The sequence below is a fragment of a genome, unplaced genomic scaffold (genome assembly GCF_019419815.1).
Source record: "Pyrus x bretschneideri cultivar Hongxiangsu unplaced genomic scaffold, Pyrus_bretschneideri_v1 Contig2, whole genome shotgun sequence".
NCBI classification, from domain to species: Eukaryota; Viridiplantae; Streptophyta; class Magnoliopsida; order Rosales; family Rosaceae; genus Pyrus; species Pyrus x bretschneideri.
The window spans coordinates 11,573,962-11,596,224 of NW_025999501.1; the positions used below are offsets into that span (position 1 = coordinate 11,573,962).

The following is a 22,263-nucleotide window of genomic DNA, read 5'->3' on the forward strand; positions in this document are numbered from 1 at the left end:
CGCAGATTCAAGAGCTGTTTCAGAGAAGGTATTAATCAAATCATTTTTTGGGAGATTTTTATGGTCTTGCTCTGTTTGTTTTTTCTTCATTTGTTTTCTTTGGTTTGAGTTTTGTGCTTGAATTCGCTTTCATATTGGGAATTTTGTTTTGAATAGGCACCGAAGCTGCACTTAAGAATAAGGAAGCAGCCGCAACTGCTTAAGTCTTCTCAGCAGTCATTTTGATTGCAATTTGGGTACTCAACTACAGCTTTAGAAAGCGATTATGATTCTGCACAAATTCAATATGAAGCTATTTGTTTGTTTTTTTTTTTTTTTAACCTTAAATATTAGTTGCTTTTTTGTGTTGGATGAGACTAATGCCAGTTGCCCTTCATAATTACGTAATGTTTTGGTGATGTGCAATGTCTTTGAATTTATAATGAGTCAGCTAATATTTATTATTCCAATTTTTCTCTCTATTGTAAATTGTAATGCCTATTGTGCCCTTCAAATCTCCACAAGGCTGTAATTCAACATTTTTTTAGTATGGGAAGCTGCTCATTGAACTTATATATGCATATTTTGCAAGTGACCTTTTATCACAGTGGTGAAAAGGTGTTGTGCTCTTATATGACGGCGTGAGTTCGAACCTCATTGGTGGCTAATCTAACATTTAACTTTTTCACTCAAAAGAAAAAAAAAACACAAAAACTTATATATGCATATTTACATTATATCATGTTTTTCTCCTCAATGTCTACTAAATTAATGGCTTAAGTGGACTTCTTCAATGAAGGCAGCAATAGACTCTTCATTCTTTTCCTCCATGTCTGCCAAATCAATCTTATAGGTGCCAACATCCAGCAACATACATTAGGCTCCATGTGAATGTCTTTGTTCTTCGTCCAATTATATACCCCTTGAAGGCTACATTACAAAATTAGATATCCAATTATTTTACAGGATATTGATAGAATTGAACACTGATTATTTCTTGAACTAAATACGGGTATTATCACTATTTCGTAAACTTAACACTGACTATTTCTTAAACAAAAAACGGGCACTATCACTATTTTTCTTAAACTGAACACGGGCACTATCGCTATTTTTTAAACTAAACAAGGTTACTAACACTATTCCTTAAACTGAACACTTTTGCTAATACTATTTCTTAAACTTAACACTGACTATTTCTGAAATTAACACATTTATTATCACTATTTCATAAATTGAACACTGACTATTTCTTAAATTGAATACGGTTAATAACGTTATTTCTTAAACTTAACACTGACTATTTCTTAAATTAACATGGTTACTATCACTATTTCTTCTTAAACGTAACAATGACTATTTTTTAAACAGAAAACGAGCACTACCACTATTTCTTAAACTGAACACGGGCACTGTTGCTATTTTTTAAACTGAACATGGTTACTAACACTATTTCTTAAACTGAACTCTTTTACTAATACTATTTCTTAAACTTAACACTGACTATTTATTAAATTAACACGGTTACTATCACTATTTCATAAACTGAACACTGACTATTTCTTAAATTGAATGCGGTTACTAATGCTATTTTTTAAACTGAACACTGACTATTTCTTGAACAGAAAACGGGCACTATCACTATTTCTTAAACTGAACACGGGCGCTATCGCTAATTTTTAAACTGAACACGATTACTAACACTACTTCTTAAACTTAACACTTTTACTAATAGTATTTCTTAAACTTAACACTAACTATTTCGTAAATTAACACGGTTACTATCACTAGTTCATAAACTGAACATTTACTATTTCTTAAATTGAATACGGTTACTAACACTATTCCTTAAACTTAACAATGACTATTCCTTAAACTGACAAGAGTACAATCACTATTTTGTAAACTGAACACTGACTATTTCTTAAATTGAACATGGTTACTAACACTATTTCTTAAACTAACACGAGTATTATCACTATTTCTTAAACTTAACACTGACTATTTCTTAAACTGACACATGTACTATCACTATTTCCGTATTTCGTAAATTGAACACTGACTATTTCTTAAACTAAACATGGGTACTATCACTATTTCTTAGACTTAATACTAGTAATATCATTATTTCTTAAATTTAAGTCTGACTATTTCTTAAACTGGCACATGTATTAACATTATTTCTTAACTTAACATGGGTACTATTACTATTTCTTAAACTAAATATTGACTATTTCTTGAATTGAACACGGGTATTATCACTATTTCTCAAATACTTCTTACCTTTTTTTGTTTTTGCTAAAAAAATTATAATGAGAATCTCGACAACAATTTAATTGAAGTTAAAACACATCGTTGAATATGATAAATGTAAACTTTCTCACATTATAGAAAATGACAATTATAAATGTATCAGCAACAAAATTAACTAATTAATTATTTTCTCAGCAATGTGAGTTTGAATGTGTATAGAAAGAAAAAACCAAAGCTATTGCGCACCGTAATGAATTGGCTACATTGTGTGCATAACACATAAGAATGTAAAATGTGAAAGTTAAATCAAATAATAAATTGTAAGTAATAGATTACTCTAATGAATAAGACAATTTCTCTTAAACTCACTGAGTAGTTGGTTCAAACATTTCATTTCTTCTTTAGCGTAATTTGTTGTAAATTATAATGATGACAATTTATAATTAATCAAGTTCTTTAAGATGGTCGATTGATCTCCATTCGCTCTAAATGAAATGGGTTAAATCTCACTGTCCCAAATGGACATACATACGTAGATACACACCTAGCAGTAGTCAGTCCACACGCACACAAAACTACAAAAACAAATATTAATTCCTACCATAAACTCAATTTACAAATTTAGTTAGTAAGCTTAATGTAGAAACTCAGCAAGTGTAGGACTCAACAAGCTCGTCCATGGACCCCAACTGAGTCTCTGCATTCTTAAGCAGCAGAGTCAATGATTCCACATTAGAGTAATCTACTACTTGTGCAGCAGAGTCAATGATGATGATATATGTAATCACCATCATTATTAAGCATTGGTGATTTGGATAATAAAGGCAAATGTAATGGGCAATGTGGTATTGAAACATATTGAGACACATTTGGCAGCATCTTTCATTTCACTTTAGTGTAGAAAGACTGACTAGTCACCAAAGGCTCTCAGAGACTCCCAGAACTCTCCTTCTTTGCATGTTTTGTTGCAGAAGATAAAAGAAATTTAAAAAGTATGGGGATCAATCGTTTTCTTCGATCCAATCTCAGAAGCCAGGTATCCAATCTTAAATACCAAACACCCATTTGGTTTTTTTTGGATTACATCTTCCTGTATATATTTTCTGATTGACAAAGACAAAAGAACAACAGAATATTACAAGCAACTGCATCATATCGAATCAAAACTCTGTTTTAACTTCTTCCGACTTCTTAATGTCATCCCAAAAACCAAAATCGCACCCTTCATCTGAGGATTGGTAAGAGATTTGAACGAACATCCCGTATCTTAGCTAGGGGGCCAAAAAGAGAGTAGTTATTAGTAATTAACAAGAATTTCAGAATTGAAAATTAATTCTCCTCTCTTTGTTTCTTCGTCGGGACCTTCTTGCCCATTTCTCTGAGATCGTCGTCGACTATCAGCAGTTGGTTCCCTCTCGTCAGCTTTACATCCTCTTCTCCCTCTGATGATTCTGTTGCCATCTCCTCTTCTTCTATGCTTGATTTTTTGAACAGGAACAAGAAGAAAAAGAACCTAATTTGATCGAGTTCCTAAAGCCCAAAAATCCTTGGCTGGATACCAGAAAGCAATCAAATCAAAACTCAATTCTTCGACATAACCAAACTAATGGAAAACAAAACTAACATAACCCAAAAGGCAAAATAAATAAATCAGTATGTTATTTTCGTTGGGCCATTTTATTGAACTTGTTTAATATTGAGCTTTGTACTAACCATTAAATAAAGTTATAGAATGGTTTTTCATTAAAATTAAAATTTTCAACCATTTTTCATTAATTTTTTTTTTGTTTTTAACCAAATGGCATTATCGATGGAGAAGTAGACTAAGCTTCATATTTGATTAACAATAATATAGTTCAAATTAGTTTTTGACGAGGGTTAAACCTAATAGCTCTCTACTTACATTTGATGATGAATACTATTACACCATAATACGATAATTTTTAATTGAAACTTAAAAATACAAAAAAATAAAATAAAAAACATCAATCCCCTCTTATAGTAGCATCCCACCATCCGAGTCCTCTCCAGCTATATTGGGTAAGCTTTGCTCTTTTCGCTTCTCGTTCTTCCTCTCTAGTTTTCGCATATGTAGAAAACTGCTGCTGTATTTTGATTATTGCCATCTAAAATTCAAATTTCTAGCCGAATGTGCATTCGATTACCTGTTTTAGGGTTCCTGTTCTGTTCAATTTATTAATCGTTTCATCTATTTACACATCATGTTTAATTCCCACAATTTGTTTTCTGTGATGGGAATTAGGCAAACATCGGAAGCACCCAGAAGTTGAAAGAGTAATTAGAAATTAAAAAAATTTGGATTTTTTGGGTTTTTTTTTGGTATTGGAGTTATGGGGCAATGAACTGCTTTGCATTGATGAATTGGTGTGACAAAAGTAAACCACTTTTATTATTTTTGTACATAGTTGTAAAAGAGTTTGCAAATATTCGTAGCTGATCGATAAGTTGCATGATTTGTGAATATAAACACCCTGCAATTTGGCATGAAATTGTTAAAAAGTATGCAGATTTGCAAATTGGGTTAGTCTCGAAACTTTTGAATGTGCATTAGCGTTATCAGTTGATGCAGGAGCATCTGAGGGGCACTAGAAAGCTAAGTCGGCTGCCAGCCAGCTAGGCTAGGGTTCTAGTTAATTTGGGGATTCGAATTTTTATCATTTGGATTCTGTTTCTACTGTGATTTGGGCCTATTTGATCTGCTGGACAGAAGCTTATTTTACCCTGTTATTGCAGGAACATGGCGAAGCATCATCCTGACCTGATTATGTGCCGGAAGCAACCTGGAATAGCTATTGGAAGGTTGTGTGAAAAGTGCGACGGTAAGTGTGTAATTTGTGAATCTTATGTATGTCCTTGCACCCTTGTTCGGGTTTGCGATGAGTGCAACTATGGATCTTTCCAGGGAAGGTGTGTTATTTGTGGAGGGGTTGTAATTTCTGATGCTTGTTACTGCAAAGAGTGTACTCAGCAGGAGAAAGATAGAGATGGGTGCCTGAAAATTGTGAATCTGGGAATTGCCAAAACAGATCTGTTCTATGAACAGAAAACGTATGGTTTCAAGAAAAGATGATCATTAGCAGGTCATGTTTCGCTCAGCTTCGGGAAATCATTTTGTTTTGTTCATCATTGAGGCTTAGCCAATATTATAATCAGGTATTTTGCTTAGGAAACTTGCTTGTTACTGCTCGTATGTTTGACTGTTGTACTTTCTCGTTCAATATGTTTCCAACCTACTCTCATTCTGTGGCTAGTCTAGTTAAGGGATTAATGACTTCCATAATTCTCACTCGTAATCTTTGTATGTAGCATGCATCTATTCATGTCTGAACTCCCCGGTGTTCTTGGAGCTTTGTTAATCCAGTTTCATATGTGATTTAAGGTTCAGTAGATGAACTTTGGACGGTATCCAGGTGTCGCCACGTCATCCACTCCTGTCACTTTGGACAAACATTGCGGCTGTAATTTATTACGGTACAGTAGCAGGTGCGGAATCGTCGCTCCTGTCACTAACACAAAGACCACTGCCACCGGCTGCAAACTGCCCGCAGACAATAATGAGAATAAATTACGAATCATTAGTGGCAAAAACGTCATTTAATGAATCCATTGTCTTTGACATCGGTCATCAGCTGAAAGCCTGAAAACAGAGGGAGGTGTGGTTTGGACATTTCCAATTTGATAAACCACCATTTTCTTCTCTGATCAAAATCCGGTGGAAATGGACGGCGGTGGATCTTGCTCTGGCGGAAGTTTCAAGCTGTACGAGGGGCTGAAATTGCAGGAGTTTCAGGACAAGTGATCAAATCCGTTGCGGCTCTGGATCGAGGCTTCTCGATCGACTGCCGCAACGGCTCCATTAAGCCGCTTAATGGTATAAATTGTTCATCCCTTTTGATCGACCTTGATTTTTTTTGTTGCTAAATTTGTGTAGCTCAATCGATACTTGTTTCTGATTGCTAGGTGATTCTTCTTCTTCTTCTGCAAGTCCGTCGAAAACCTCGACAATATATGAAGTGGTGGGAACGATCACATTGCTTACAGGTAAGTCAATTGCTTGCTTTTACTCGCTTTGGAGTATTTCGAAACGAAAATGTGTAACTTTTTTTTGGTTATATTGTATAAATCTGTGGAATGAATGGCTGTATTTCCAGGAAATTGTGTTTGTTTGCTGAATTGATGTGTTTGGTGCAGGAAATTATGTTCTTGTACTAACTTTGCGGATGGAAGTTCGGACTTATCTTGGCTTCCCTGTTTATCGAGTGACCTCGATGAGGTTTCTGTCCTGCAACGTGGGTATGAAGAATTCAACTGCTCAGGAGGTAAGGGTTTTGATTTTTTTGATTCATTAGCGAGTTTGATTGTGGCTTGGGATGTTTTAAATTTGTGATGTGTTTGTGCAGAAAAAGGATGAGGCGTACTTCATGGCTCTGTTGAAAACAGTCCAATCAACTCTGGGGCTGTACTTCTCGTACAAGACTGATATAACACTAAAGTAAATTCTTATACCTAGCACTCAGCCTAAGTTTAATTTTTTTGTATCTGTTAGGGTGCCGTTTAAGTAAATTCTGCTGTTTTCATCGCTGTTGTGTGATTACTGTTCAAAATCTTATCATGTCAATTTATGTATCTGTTCAATAAAGTGTTGTGTTTGTTTATCTAATCATATATAATTGATCATTTCTACCAGCTTTCAAAGAAGATGTAAGTTAGTGGAAGGATGGATGGCCAAACCAATATGGAAGCAGGTTAGTTGGAAATTTGGAAAATTGGGTTTATCGGGACCTCATTAGTTCTTAAAAGTGATTCATGTTGCATATAAGCATATATTGTCCACGCGTTTAGTTTACTAGGCATCCTCAACCCTTTCCAAGTCAGAGGGTTAATAGGGAAAGAAAGGAAAACTGCCCTAAGGATTTGCCTACTTCTGTGTTTTTGTGCACCGTACTTATCTTTTGTTCTCGAGGTGAAAGTTTCAGCTAAATAAAGATGCCTTTTCAGTTCATATCCTTGAAGACATGCCATCCTTTGTGCAATGTTTTGGTTGTCAAGTGATTCTCCCTTCCCCTTTATCCAAAGGATATTTTGTCAGCACTAGAAGACGAGAAAGCATGAGTATCGAGTCAATTGACACACCATATCATATGGATGTTTATCAGTCTTTTCTCTTAATGCCATTTTAGCTCCTATCAAATGTTTACTTTACACATTACGATGTATGACTAGTAATTGCTTGGTAGTTTTTAATATTATTTGTGTTTTCAGGCTGACCCTCGATTTGTTTGGAACATAAATCTTTTGGACGAACTTATCGAGTATAAGGTTAGACTTTCCATCTTCGAGGTCATAATTAGTTAAACAATTTGAAGTATTTTCTCGCTTGCCACCACTTAATGTATATCTTTAAGGAAGAACAACATTTCCAAAAATTGTCAGTTCTTCGCGCACAAATTTTATTGCTAATGCTCATTAATTTTCTCATGGCAGCTTGATGGGTTCATTATTCCTCTAATACTAGGAAATATCCTGAATTTACTGATTTCTTATGTGTATATCCCTCTCTCTCCCTCTCTCTCTCTCTCTCTCTCTCCCTCTCTCTCTCCCTCTCTCTAAGATTGAGAGTCAGAGTTTAGGTGAGTAATATGTTATGGTGTTCCTTTACCTACATTTAAGCTTCCAGACTGCACAGCTAAAACTACGGGGCTTATCCCCCACACTTACGATGGTCTCAAGGAGGTGTACCCGGTGTCTAGGTACAATCTTATAGAGATGATTGATTCCTGTAATCACTTTTGTGTCTGTATCTGCATGTTTTGAAGGACTTAAACATGAAACACTGTAATGTGGTCGCGTAGAGACAAGAATGTGGAGAAGAGGAGCCAACCTTGATGGAGATGTTGCTAATTTTATTGAAACTGAGTTGCATCCGTTCATCCGAGTCCTCTCCAGCTATCTTCGGTAAGCTTTGCTCTTTTCGCTTCTCGTTCTTCCTCTTTAGTTTTCGCATATGTAGAAAACTGCTGCTGTATTTTGATTATTTCCATCTAAAATTCAAATTTCTAGCCGAATGCGCATTCGATTACCTGTTTTAGGGTTCCTGTTCTGTTCAATTTATTAATCGTTTCATCTATTTACACAGCATGTTTAATTCCCACAATTTGTTTTCTGTGATGGGAATTAGGCAAACATCGGAGGCACCCAGAAGTTGAAGGAGTAATTAGAAATTAAAAAATTTGGATTTATTGGGTTTTTTTGGTATTGGAGTTATGGGGCAATGAGCTGCTTTGCATTGACGAATTGGTGTGACAAAAGTAAACCACGTTTATTATTTTTGTGCATAGTTGTATAAGAGTTTGCAAATATTCGTAGCTGATCGATAAGTTGCATGATTTGTGAATATAAACACCCTGCAATTTGGCATGAAATTGTTAAAAAGTATGCAGATTTGCAAATTGGGTTAGTCTCGAAACTTTTGAATGTGCATTAGCATTATCAGTTGATGCAGGAGCATCTGAGGGGCACTCGAAAGCTAAGTCAGCTGCCAGTCAGCTAGGGTAGGGTTCTAGTTAATTTGGGGATTCGAGTTTTTATCATTTGGATTCTGTTTCTACTGTGGTTTGGGCCTATTTGATCCGATGGACAGGAGCTTATTTTACCCTGTTGTTGCAGGAACATGGCAAAGCATCATCCTGACTTGATTATGTGCCGGAAGCAACCTGGAATAGCTATCGGAAGGTTGTGTGAAAAGTGTGACGGTAAGTGTGTAATTTGTGACTCTTATGTGTGTCCTTGCACACTTGTTCGGGTTTGCGATGAGTGCAACTATGGATCTTTCCAGGGAAGGTGTGTTATTTGTGGAAGGGTTGGAATTTCTGATATTATTACTGCAAAGAGTGTACTCAGCAGGAGAAAGATAGAGATGGGTGGCCGAAAATTGTGAATCTGGGAAGTGCCAAAACAGATCTTTTCTATGAACGGAAAAAGTATGGTTTCAAGAAAAGATGATCATTAGCAGGTCCTGTTTCGCTTAGCTTCGGGAAATCATTTTGTTTTGTTCATCATTGAGGCTTAGCCAATATTACAATCAGGTATTTTTCTTAGGAAACTTGCTTGTTACTTTTTATGTTTCATTGTTGTACTTTCTCGTTCGATATATTTCCAACCTACTCTCATTCTGTGGCTAGTCTAGTTAAGGAATTAATGACTTCCATAATTCTCACTCGTAATCTTTGTATGTGGCATGCATCTATGGATGTTTGAACTCCTTGGTGTTCTTGGAACTTTATTAATCCAATTTCATATGTGATTTAAGATTTAATAGATGAACTTGACATTTCCATTTTATCTTCTGCTGAAATTGTGAAATGAATGTATGAATTGGGGTCTCCATGCTAAAGATTGCTCAGTAAGTCGACGCTATACTCTTTAAAATCTTTCAAAATCCAACGGCTAGCTGACGTCAGCTAACCGTTGGATTCAAATTTTTCTTTAAGCAATCCTGTCAGAAATAATTGACATGAATATATTTACATTAAATATATTCCTGTCGGTTATATTCGACAGGATTGGCTTGATTTTTTGGCCAGCCCTTTGACCCTTTGGCCCTTTTAGATTCCGTGGGGCCCACAAGCCCTCTGGCCTAGCTCTCGGTTGGAGATGGTTTTCGGGCTATTTTGGGCCCTCTGGACCCTTCGGTTGGAGATGGCCTCCCCATCCACCCACCCATAAAAACCCAAAAACGATGGCTTGGCTTCACACAATCCCTCCACTTGGCAGCCTCGAGACGTGTTGCTCTGTCATCCGGGCTGACCCAAACAAACCCCTCATCCGGGCAGCCCCAAACAAAACCTCGATGATATACGGAGTGGCGGGAACGATCAGATTGCTTACATGTAAGTCAATTGCTTGCTTTTACTCGCTTTGGAGTATTTCAAAATGAAAATGTGTAACTTTTTTCCGTTGTATTGTATAAATCTGTGGATTGAATGGCTATATTTCCAGGGAATGGTGTTTGGTGCAGGAAATTATGCTCTTGTAATAACTTCGCGGACGGAAGTTGAGACTTATCTCGGCTTCCCTGTTTATTGAGTGACCTCGATAAGGTTTCTGTCCTGCAACAAGTGTATGAAGAATTCAACTGCTCAGGAGGTAAGGGTTTTGATTCTTTTGATTCGTTAGCGAATTTCAGTGTGACTTGGGATGTTTTGAATTTGTGATGTGTTTGTGCAGAAAAAGGATGAGGCGTACTTCATGGCTCTGTTGAAAACAGTCCAATCAACTCCGGGGCTGTACTTCTCGTACGTGACTGATATATCACTTTCAAAGAAGATGTTTTGAATTCCGCTGTTTTCATAGCTGTTGTGAGATTACTGTTCAAAATCTTATCATGTCAATTTATGTATCTATAATTGATCATTTCTACCAGCTTTCACAGAAGATGTAAGTTAGTGGAAGGATGGATGGCCAAACCAATATGGAAGCAGGTTAGTTGGAAATTTGGAATATTGGGTATATTGGGACCTGATTAGTTCTTAAAAGTGGTTCATGTTATATACATCAGGTGCATATAAGCATATATATTGTCCAAGCGTTTAGTTTACTAGGCATCCTCAACTCTTTCCAAGTCAGAGGGTTAATAGGGAAAGAAAGGAAAACCGCCCGAAGGATTTGCTTACTTCTGTGTTTTTGTGCACTATACTTATCTTTTGTTCTCAAGGTGAAAGTTTCAGCTCAATAAAGATGCCTTTTCAGTTCATATCCTTGAAGACATGCCATCCTTTGTGCAATTTTTTGGTTGTCAAGAGATTCTCCCTTCCCCTTTATCCAAAGGATTTTTTTGCCAGCACTAGAAGACGAGAAAGCATGAGTATCGAGTCAACTGACACCATATCATATGGATGTTTATCAGTCTTTTCTCTTAATGCCATTTTAACTCCTATCAAATGATTACTTTACACGTTACAATCTATGGCTAACATTACAATCTATGACTAGTAATTGCTTGGTAGTTTTTAACATTATTTGTGTTTTCAGGCTGACCCTAGATTTGTTTGGAACAGAAATCTTTTGGACGAACTTATCGAGTATAAGGTTAGACTTTCCATCTTTGAGGTCAGAATTAGTTAAACAATTTGAAGTATTTTCTCGCTTGCCGCCACTTAATGTATATCTTTAAGGAAGAACAGCATTTCCAAAAGTCGTCAGTTCTTCGCGCACAAATTTTATTGCTAATGCTCATTAATTTTCTCATGGCAGCTTGATGGGTTCATTATTCCTCTAGTACAAGGAAATATCCTGAATTTACTGATTTCTTATGTGTATATCCCTCTCTCTCTCTCTCTCTCTCTCTCTCTAAGGTTGAGATTCAGAGTTTAGGTGAGTAATATGTTATGGTGTTCCTTAAACTACATTTAAGCTTCCAGACTGCACAGCTAAAGCTAAAGGGCTTATCTGCCACACTTACGATAGTCTCAAGGAGGTGTACCCGGCGTCTAGGTACAATCTTATAGTGATGATTGATTCTTGTAGTCACTTTTGTGTCTGTATCTGCATGTTTTGAAGGACTTAAACATGAAACGCTGTAATGTGGTCGCGTAGGGACAGGAATGTGGAGAAGAGGAGCCAACCTTGATGGAGATGTTGCTAATTTTATTGAAACTGAGCAGTTGGTGGAGATTGAAGGTTTCCAGTCCTCATTGTTGCAGGTAATTCTCATATGAAGGTTCAGAAAAGAAATGTGTGCTGAGGTATTATTGTATCGGAATATTGTTAGTTACTATTATGTTTCTTTGCCTAAATAGGACATTAGCTTATATCATGGTGTCATTGTACACGTGATCAACTAAGTTGGCCGAGGATTAAACATTTGAGAAAAGTATATTTTGTTGAGAATGAATCCCATATTGATGGGAGGAGGGACTTGCATGAGCTTATAAGTAAATTGGGCTAATCCCCTATTGCCAGTTGGTTTTATGGTGGAACCTCAACTTTCTTCACATTCTGCGCTCCTTGTTGATGTGAGAAATATCATAATTGTAGAACTTTGTCATTCTTTTCTGAGGTTTATGGACTGCCCCTCACATGGATGAAACTTTTGTACAGTTTAGCAAGGATAGATTGGTTTTTGCCAACTTTTATACATTTAGAGAACTTTTTCAATACCATACTCTCTAAATATGCAAGCGCTGTTTCACTATTAACCCTTAAGACTGATAGTAGAATGGAAGTTTTGTCATAAATTAATTCAAGAAGATTTATTTATCTATTCCTTTTTTCCGAATAAAAACCCTCAAATAATACTTTTGATATGTTTTTCAGATTCGAGGTTCAATTCTGCTTCTTTGGGAGCAAATTGTTGACTTGAGCTATAAACCACAACTTAGGATTATTACTCATGAGCAGACGGTAATTTGTTGCCAGAGATGCAAATCCATCCCTTTTGACTCTTTTCTGGTTTTAGGGTACAGTTCTTGTTAGAGTAGTTTCTGAATTTTCCCAATCTACTTACAGTCAAATGTTGCGGAGCGCCATTTTTTTTATCTTTCACAAAGATATGGAGAGACAATGGCAATAGACCTAACTGATAAAGTAAGGGTTTCTTCTCTTTTTACTTTGAATTGAACAATCCTTTGAATTGAACAATCCTTGCTCACTGGTTCACCTTTACGTTAAGCTGAAAAGTTTGCAATTTTTTTCCTTCAAATTGTGTTTGAACGACACGCTCACCTTTTTGTGGTCTGGGATTCGCTAGATAAGCAATGGTGTCTATAACTCTTCCCAGCTGATTGCTTGTGCTACACAAGTTTTACTGTTTTTTTAATTGTATGCAAAGTATATGTTGTTTCATATATCTCCAGTTGTTATAAGTTTTCCATTTATTGTTATTTGTAGCATGGTGATGAAGGTCAACTAAGCACAACATTTTCTGCTGAAATGCAAAATCTACCAAACGTGAGGTGACAATTTGTGCAACTATGTTGCCTCCCAACTGAATCATTTTCCCACTTCAAGTAGATTCCTTTTTTGTTTTCGAGGTTGCTTATAATGAAGTCAGTTCTATTGGTTGGCATTGGGAACAATGTCAGAAATGAGATTTTGTTCTCAACTTACTAGTGTTTTTGTAGCAGGTACGTTTCATTTGACTTTCATCATGTATGTGGTAACTCAAACTTTGAAAACCTAAAGGTTCTATACTAGCAGATCTCAGAGCAATTTGAAAAGCAAGGGTAATGAAAGCGTAATATCTGATTGAATTAAGTATGCCAAAATCCAGGTATGCTGGCTATATGTAATACTGTTTTTAATCAAAACTCTTCCAGCTGAGCAGATACTTCCTCGTAGATGCGAAAGGCAATATACTGGAGGAGCAGAAAGGGATTGTCAGATCAAACTGCATTGATTGCCTTGATAGAACAAATGTTACTCAGGTTTCTAAGAAAGTTACCTAGTGTGATTGATCTTAATAATTTGTGCTAATATGATATACCATATGCCATAGCATGAGTAAACTGAGATTTGACATTAAATTGTATACTGCTTCTTTATTTTGTAGAGTTGCTTGGCCCAGAAGTCTCTAGATGCACCATTGCAGGGGACTGGAGTGCTGGATTCTTCTGAAAGCATTTCTATGTTTGCTGAAGACTACCAAACATTTAGAGCATGTATGGAATTATTCGTGTCATGTATCCTATCTTTCATTCGTGATCAAATGATGTCTATAATAAGTTGTTATACTTATTCTCAATTCTGTTGCTTTAGTGTGGGCGGAGCAAGGTGAGGAGATAAGCCTCGAGTACGCAGGGATGTATGCCCTTAAAGGGGACCTGGTTAGGTAAATTCAACTATATAGTATGACTTGAATCAATATATATGTCCTTTTTTTCCAAATCATGTTCTGGATCCATATACCGCAGATAAGGGAAGCAGACATTTGGTGGAATAATTAAAGACGGGATGAGTGCTCTTTCAAGATATTTTTTGAATAACTTTCAGGATGGCATTTGGCAGGTAAACTGCCTCTCTTTCGCATATAGAGTATTGCTCATCTGCATGAAAGCAAGTGACTTCCATTTGTATATACTTGCTTAAAATAAGTTTCAAATTTGTTCAGGATGCTATGGATCTTATCAGTGGCCGCTATACAGTTAGAAGGGATATTTCACCATCCCGGGCTGAATCTTTTTCTGTAAGTACAATGAATCTTTCAAAGAAATTGAAGTGCCTGAAGTCCTTGTCTGGTTTTATATATCCCTTTGTTATCAGTTATACAGATCCCGGGTAGGATAATAAAATCTTGGTCCATCTTCTCGGAACCTTGATATTTTAGTTTATGATCATTTGGGGAGTACCCTTATGGTTCAATTGCATCTCATGAAAGTAAATTTAGTAAGAAATCATGCCTACTTTAGCAAATACGAGCGATATTTAATGGATATGCCTTTAGTAACAAAAGGAGAAGTAAAATTCAATTCTAGCAAACTTGATGTTTGATTGGCCAGCTTGGCATGTAATCGCCATTAGTTGGCCGCGAATGAAGGTAACTTGTGCCACTTTTAAAATGGCTTCACTGAATCTATAGTCAAGTAGTGTGAGAACAAACATTGCAGTATCTACCGGTGGCATCAGCTTTGCTAATCGGAGGGTTGACATTGACATCCGTCACACTTCAACAAGGTATTACTATTATTTGGTTTTGCCTGAAATCTTAGCACATGAAACTTTGTTCTCAGGTGCGTGTTCTAGTCAATATTCACGAAGACCTGAGAAATTTCGAATCCAACTTGCGGCAGGTCGAAATGCCCAATAGTATATGTCTTCTGTTCTTTGTGCTGGAGTGACTGCTGGAGTAGCGGCAGCGGTTAACGCTAACGGAAGGTAATTCTGTTCGAGACCTCGCTTGTGCAGACTAGTGTAACATTATTCTGAACTCGTTCATTCAAACCGTGGAGTTACTGTTGTTGCAAGCCTTGTAATTTTTTAGCTAATATTTACAAGCGACTTGTGGTTAAAATGGTAAACTTGTTTTACTGTTTCGGGTTGCTGCCGATAAATTACTTAGTACATTTGGCCACGAGTTCAAATGGCAGTACAATCAGATATGGTACACTCCTTTAGAGATTGTGTAATTCAAGGGGGCACGTTGTTTACGATAGCAAGGGTGTGTTTTGATAATCTTATGCAATCCAAACAAATTGAAACACTTACATGTAGCTCTGAATTTACTCCAAATCTAACATGATTTCAACCGGACGAAACACTTACAATGCCCTTTTGTATTTACTGATGCCGGTTAAACTCATCTCTTCTCGATCGTTGTTAGGTGGATGACAGGGATCCACTGTTAGGTGGCTCAACCGAACTGAAGCTGTGGACTAAGTTGGTCTGACTCTTCCGTTCCTTCTACGCTGTGGACTAAGTCCGTCTGACTCTTCCGTTCCTTCTACGCTGTGGACTAAGTTGGTCTATCCTAGTTTCTGAGGCCCTCCAATCTCAAGTGTTTTTTTTCTTATATGTGCTAAGATTTCTTCTCTTTTGTACTTTTGTGCAAATTAAACTTTGGTTTTCTGGGTTTCCATTTGTCTTTGCCGATGCCAGTTAAACTCATCTATCTCGATCGTTGTTAACTTTGCAAACCCTGACTAGAAATAAATATATAAAAGCAGTACGAGAAAATCTGTGGCCATCCAATCTCAAGTGCTTTTTCTTACATGTGATAAGATTTCTTAATTTATGTGGACTAACTACTAAGTTGGTCTATCTTAATTTCTGTGGCCATCCAATCTAAAGTGTTTTTTCTTACATGTGAGGATTTCTTCTCTTTTGTGCTTTTGTGCAAATTAAACTTTGGTTTTCTGGTTTTTTATTTGTTTTTGAACAATGACGGAGCATTCACGTACTATTCGTAATCTGGTTTTGCTGGAATGAGATTGATTACAAACATACATAGACATCCCTTTGCACATACACTTTCATAGGTGTTCAAAAGTCTTTGCACATACGCACTTTCACAAAGACTAACATAGAACATAGGTGTTCAAAAGTCTTACCACAATATATAAAACACAAAACATAGGTGTTCAAAAGTCTTTGCACAAAACATAGGTGTTCAAAAGTCTCTGCACGTCCGCACTTTCACACATATTTTTAGACTTTTGTATACACACACATAGCTTTCGGCCATTACAGAAGGCTGTCACTCTCTGCTTTCGGCCAGTACAGAAACATTGACAGCTATCAAAGTAAAAGATAAGTATAGCTGTTGAAAAACAAGGCAGCTATAGACAAAACATGCTAGCTGAAAAGTGGTCGTGTAGCCAACTATTCCACCAATTTCGGCCACTTTAGTTTGATTTGAACTTCCAACAGTTCCAACAGATTCCTTAATTTCTGTTGACTAACTACTAAGTTGGTCTATCTTAATTTCTGTGGACATCCAATCTCAAGTGTTTTTTCTTACATGTGATAGGATTTCTTCTCTTTAGTGCTTTTGTGAAAATTAAACTTTGGTTTTCTGGTTTTTCATTTGTCTTTGAACAATGATGGAGCATTCACGTACTATTCGCTTGGCTTTGCTAGACTTCAAGAAAAGAATAACTGAAGATCCCCTCAGTGTCATGAGCTCGTGGAATCATTCCATCCACTTCTGCAGTTGGGTAGGCATTACATGCCACCGTGCCACCCAAAGAGTCTTGATTCTGGACCTGCAAGATAAACGATTGGTAGGCTCCATTCCACCTTCCATTGGGAATCTTACTCGTCTAATTGAAATAAGCTTGGGAATCAACAACTTTCATGGTGAAATTCCTCAAGAATTGGGTCGACTGCGGACCTTGGAAAGTCTCAACCTGTCTTTCAATTCTTTCGGCGGGAAACTTCCGACTAATATGTCCCACTGTACACAACTCAGATTTTTGGATCTTTTATCCAATAAGATTATTGGGTCAATTCCACGCCAACTCAGTTCATGGTTGAGTTTGACTGTTCTACAACTTGGAAAAAATAATCTCAGTGGAACCATCCCAGGTTGGATAGGAAATTTTTCTTCTTTGAGGAGTCTTAGACTTGGCGGCAACAATTTTCAAGGAAACATACCAAATGAGCTCGGGCATATAACAACCTTGGAAATATTCATAGTTGCGGACAATCATTTGTCTGGTATGCTCCCTTCTTCAATTTATAATATTTCTTCCATAAACAGGTTCGGTGTTGCTGGAAACAATTTCCATGGAGAGCTACCACCAAATCTCGGCATCCTGCTTCCTAATCTCGTAGAATTTTACTGTGATATAAACAATTTCACAGGAAATATTCCTGTATCATTGTCAAATGCTTCTAGACTTCAGTTGATTGATTTTTTTACAAACGACTTCACGGGGACAATCCCTGGAGAAAGTCTCGGAAGCTTGCGAAGCTTAATTTGGCTAAACTTTGCAGTCAATCGACTGGGAAATGGAAAACTAGGTGATTTGAGTTTTCTCAATTTCTTGACTAATTGTACTAGTCTTGAATATTTGGGTCTTAGCGATAATCGTTTTGGGGGAGAAATCCCAAGATCCATAGCCAACCTTACGACCCAACTACAAGTTCTTGATATGGGGGTGAATTTGTTACATGGTAGCCTCCCAAAGGGCATCGGAAATCTTATCAACCTTATCGTTCTATATGTGGATCTTAACTATTTGGCGGGTGTTGTCCCTGAAGAAATTGGGAAGCTCAAGAAGATGGGGGAACTGTATTTGGAAGATAACAAATTTTCCGGGCCAATTCCATCATCCCTTGGTAATATGACTTCATTGATAGAGCTCTACATGGAGAAAAACAATTTTCAGGGAAGTATACCTCCAAGTCTTGGAAATTGCCAGAACCTGTTACTACTTTCACTTTATAATAACAATCTAACAGGCAGCATACCTCAAAAGCTTATGGAGCTTTCAACCCTTTCAATTTCTTTGGACCTGTCTGAAAATTATTTGACTGGTCCACTGCCAAGTAATGTGGGTGATCTGGTGCATCTCACATGGCTAAATGTATCAAACAACAAGTTATCAGGTGAAATCCCCAGCACCATCAGCAGTTGTACTAGTTTGGGGGGCTTGTACTTGGACGACAACAAATTTGAAGGAACAATTCCTCAGTCTCTTAAAGATTTAAAGGGCTTGGAAGAACTTGACATCTCAAGCAATAACTTATCCGGGCAGATTCCTGACTTCTTAGGCAAGCTTGGAGCACTTAAGTATCTCAATCTTTCTTATAATGATTTTGAAGGCGAGTTGCCTAAAGAAGGAATTTTTTCAAATGTCAGTGGTGCCTCAGTTCTTGGAAATCATAGGCTCTGTGGTGGCATCCCACAATTACATCTACCTACATGCCACAAAAACAAACACCATTCATCTGGAGGACCATTTCCCCCAAAAGTGGTCATCCCTATATCTTGTGCACTTGCATTCATAATTGCTCTATCATGCTTCTTCATTGCTCGTTCAATGCTGAAAAAGTCAAGAGATGGACTTGTAACTTCACGTTCTTATAAGGATTGGAAATTTGGTGTTTCCTACTCACAACTTGTTGAATCGACTAATGGTTTCTTGGTGGATAATTTGATTGGTTCCGGAAGTTTTGGTTCTGTTTATAAAGGGGTAATTCCTAGTGATGGAACGGTAGTTGCTATTAAGGTATTAAACCTTCAACAACAAGGAGCGTCCAAGAGTTTCAATGATGAATGCAAAGCTTTAAGAAGTGTCAGGCACAGAAATCTTGTCAAGATCATAACTGCATGCTCGAGCATTGATAATCATGGTAGAGACTTCAAAAGTCTAGTCTTCGAGTTCATGCCAAATGGAAGTCTTGACTCGTGGTTGCATCCTAGAGATGAGGAGCAATCTCCAAGTAAGAGATTGAATTTTATGCAAAGATTGAACATAGCCATTGATGTTGCTTCTGCTTTAGATTACCTCCACAACCATTGTGAAACGTCCATTGTTCATTGTGATCTAAAGCCGAGCAATGTACTTCTTGATGAAGACATGGTAGCCCATGTTGGGGACTTTGGTTTAGCAAGGTTCCTCTTGGAAGCATCAAATGATCCTTCCCTCAGTCAAATAATGTCATCGCAACTAAAGGGTTCTATAGGTTACATTCCTCCAGGTATGAGTTTCCATCATTCTAATTTATTTTTTCGGTTCTTAATTATTAACTTATTACTAAAAACCAATTAATTAAATTCTATTTATTAAAGATATACTATTGATTCTTTTTCCTGGAAACAAGTAACATTAATCTGAAATAAGATATCAATTTTAATAGTCAATTGCATGTGACATCTTATTGTCTATATGTATGTCATGGCAGAGTACGGCATGGGAGGCCAAGTTTCCATACAGGGAGATGTTTACAGCTACGGGATACTTTTGCTAGAAATGTTCACAGGAAAAACACCTACTGATGACATGTTCATCGAAGGTCTAAGCATTTACAAATTCGCAGCCATAGGTTTGCCCGACCATGTCATGGACGTTGTTGACCCTTCATTGCTCCTCGACCTCGAAGCTGATGGTAGTGTTAACGATGACAGATACGAAAGGACTGCGCTGCCCAGACGTAACAATCATGGAATGGTGAAAGCAAAAAAGGTAGAGGAATGCTTGTTTGCTGTGATGCAGATAGGACTTTCCTGCTGTGCAGTATCACCAAGGGAGCGGATGCTTCTGAATATGGTTGTTGGTAAAATGAGTGCAATTAAAGACTCGTACCTCAAAGTTCAAGAAGGCTAAACAATGGCAAAGATATGCTGCTTGTGGTTTTTCTTTTCTTGTTTTTCTGTACCTTTCCTACCATCGTTTTGAACCTTGCCTCTTTTATGTTAGCGGTTGTTTTATAGGGACGAAGTTTTCATTTGTATGACTTGAAGCTTTCAAAATCTTATTTGTGTGGAGCTATTTGTAATTGTCTTGGTTATGTCTATCCTGTTTAGAATCTGATAAACTCAATGCTGAAGCAGTTTATAACATTTCAGTCTCATATATTCTTCCCAGATGGTTGCATGTGCTACACAAGTTTTGTTGGATTTTTTTTTTTTTGGTAGCATGTGGGTTATGGTTGTGACGAAGGATGAAAGATTGTTTTAAGGCACGTATAAATATGTTGCCGTTCATAATCTATTTGCCCCGACATACAATGTGCAAAAGGGATATGCGAATAAGCCTTGCGGATACAGTTAAGCCTGACGTTATGCCTATTGTTTATCCAAGTTTTGCACACTCCTAAAACAAAGTCCAAACACTCAAAGAGATAGACAAGAATGGTCAAGATTTAACTTGAAATTGATACTGCATATTTAGTTTTTAGGCTTTTGTTATGTCAAATAATAGGAATATAAAGATAATTCTCACTTTTTTTTCTTCTCTCTAGCCTTGATATCGCTTACATGAATTTCTATATTGTGTCGTGTTCTTTCTAAAACATTTGATCGAGTTGATTTTATAGGCAGATAAATACGATAGCAGGCCTCAAAAACCCATTATTCCATTCTTTTATGTTTTCCGCAAATAAATTTATTTTATTATAACAGGTCGTCCCCCTTTACAACATAATTGGTAAATAAGAAAAACAAATTTTGTTATATGAATTTTTTTTAAACAAACGATATTATCAATAGGGAAGTGGATCAAGTATTTAACGATAATGTGGTAGAAATTCGTTTTTACCGTGAGTCAAAACCTCTCCATTTACCCCTATGTCAGCCAAGCCCAGCTCCCCCAATCCCTTCATCCCTTGTTACAGTAGCATCCCTTCTCGTTCTTCCTCTCTAGTTTTCGCATATGTAGAAAACTACTGTTGTATTTTGATTATTTCCATCTAAAACTCAAATTTCTAGCCGAATGCGCATTCGATTACTTGTTTTAGGGTTCCTGTTCTGTTCAATTTATTAATCGTTTCATTTATTTACACAGCATGTGCAATTCCCACAATTTGTTTTCTGAGATGGGAATTAGGCAAACATCGGAAGCACCCAGAAGTTGACCGAGTAATTAGAAATTAAAATTTTTGGATTTTTTGGGTTTTTTTTGGTATTGGAGTTATGGGGCAATGAACTACTTTGCATTGATGAATTGGTGTGACAAAAGTAAACCACTTTTATTATTTTTGTGCATGGTTGCAAAAACAGATCATGTTTTGCTTAGCTTCTGGAAATCATTTTGTTTTGTTCATCATCGAGACTTAGCCAATATTCTAATCAGGTATTTTTCTTAGGAAACTTGCTTGTTGCTGCTTGTATGTTTGACTGTTGTACTTTCTCGTTCGATACGTTTCCAACCTACTCTCATTCTGTGGCTAGTCTAGTTAAGGAATTAATGACTTCCATAATTCTCACTCGTAATCTTTGTATGTGGCATGCATCTATGGATGTTTGAACTCCTCGGTGTTCTTGGAGCTTTGTTAATCCAATTTCATATCTGATTTAAGATTCAGTAGATGAACTTGGCATTTCCTTTTTATCTTCTACTGAAGGGGACTCCATGCTAAAGATTGCTCAGTAAGTCGACGCTATACTCTTAAAAATCTTTCAAAATCTCAATTGAGTACGCCCCGCTTAATGATTTTGGCTACGTTGTGTGTCCTACCCTTTGCTCCCGAGTCCGATCCCTTCCCCCGAGATTAGGGTAGTCAAAAGAAAGGACCCCATTACTATGTGATTCAAAACTTATGGTCTACAAATGAACACCTTTGTTAGATGATCGAACCATTCAGATTTCGATCAAGCTCTATGGAATGTGAAGAGTCATATAAGTGTGAATTTACAAAAATATTATTCACATCTCTTCTTAAGAACATAGATCATTTGCGTGAGTGAGATTATTGGAAAACATATATTTCAATACGCACGTATGTGTATAATACATTTTTAGTACATTAGAGTTGTTAAATGTATATTTCAACGAATCATTCTGACGTGTACAACAAACAGAAACACACAAATTTACGAACGAGGATAAATAATTGACAAATTGTTTTATT

The 22,263-nt window shown here is 36.8% G+C and overlaps 2 protein-coding genes and 2 pseudogenes across 3 annotated transcripts; all 4 read left to right on the forward strand.

Annotated features, from left to right (window-relative positions):
* Positions 1-4,218: 4,218 nt before the first annotated feature.
* LOC125476920 (PHD finger-like domain-containing protein 5A) lies at positions 4,219-6,120 on the forward strand. Of its 2 annotated transcripts, none has more exons than XM_048583562.1 (3): positions 4,219-4,272; positions 4,987-5,406; positions 5,633-6,120. In XM_048583562.1, exon 2 carries the CDS (start codon positions 4,991-4,993, stop codon positions 5,321-5,323), a length of 333 nt encoding a protein of 110 aa, XP_048439519.1. In that variant the 5' UTR covers positions 4,219-4,272; positions 4,987-4,990; the 3' UTR covers positions 5,324-5,406; positions 5,633-6,120. The 2 variants fall into 2 exon arrangements, 1 of the variants encoding a protein (XP_048439519.1); XR_007258166.1 differs by lacking the exon at positions 5,633-6,120 and having other exon boundaries at positions 4,220-4,272; positions 4,987-5,072; positions 5,156-5,293.
* Positions 5,642-15,163, forward strand: LOC125476859 (annotated as a pseudogene).
* LOC125476918 lies at positions 6,719-9,822 on the forward strand (annotated as a pseudogene).
* A 2,232-nt stretch (positions 15,164-17,395) lies between the features above and the next one.
* LOC103930536 (probable LRR receptor-like serine/threonine-protein kinase At3g47570) lies at positions 17,396-20,265 on the forward strand. The gene is made up of 2 exons (XM_009339884.3): positions 17,396-19,392; positions 19,597-20,265. Exons 1-2 carry the CDS (start codon positions 17,406-17,408, stop codon positions 20,016-20,018), a joined length of 2,409 nt encoding a protein of 802 aa, XP_009338159.2. The 5' UTR covers positions 17,396-17,405; the 3' UTR covers positions 20,019-20,265.
* Positions 20,266-22,263: the final 1,998 nt, after the last annotated feature.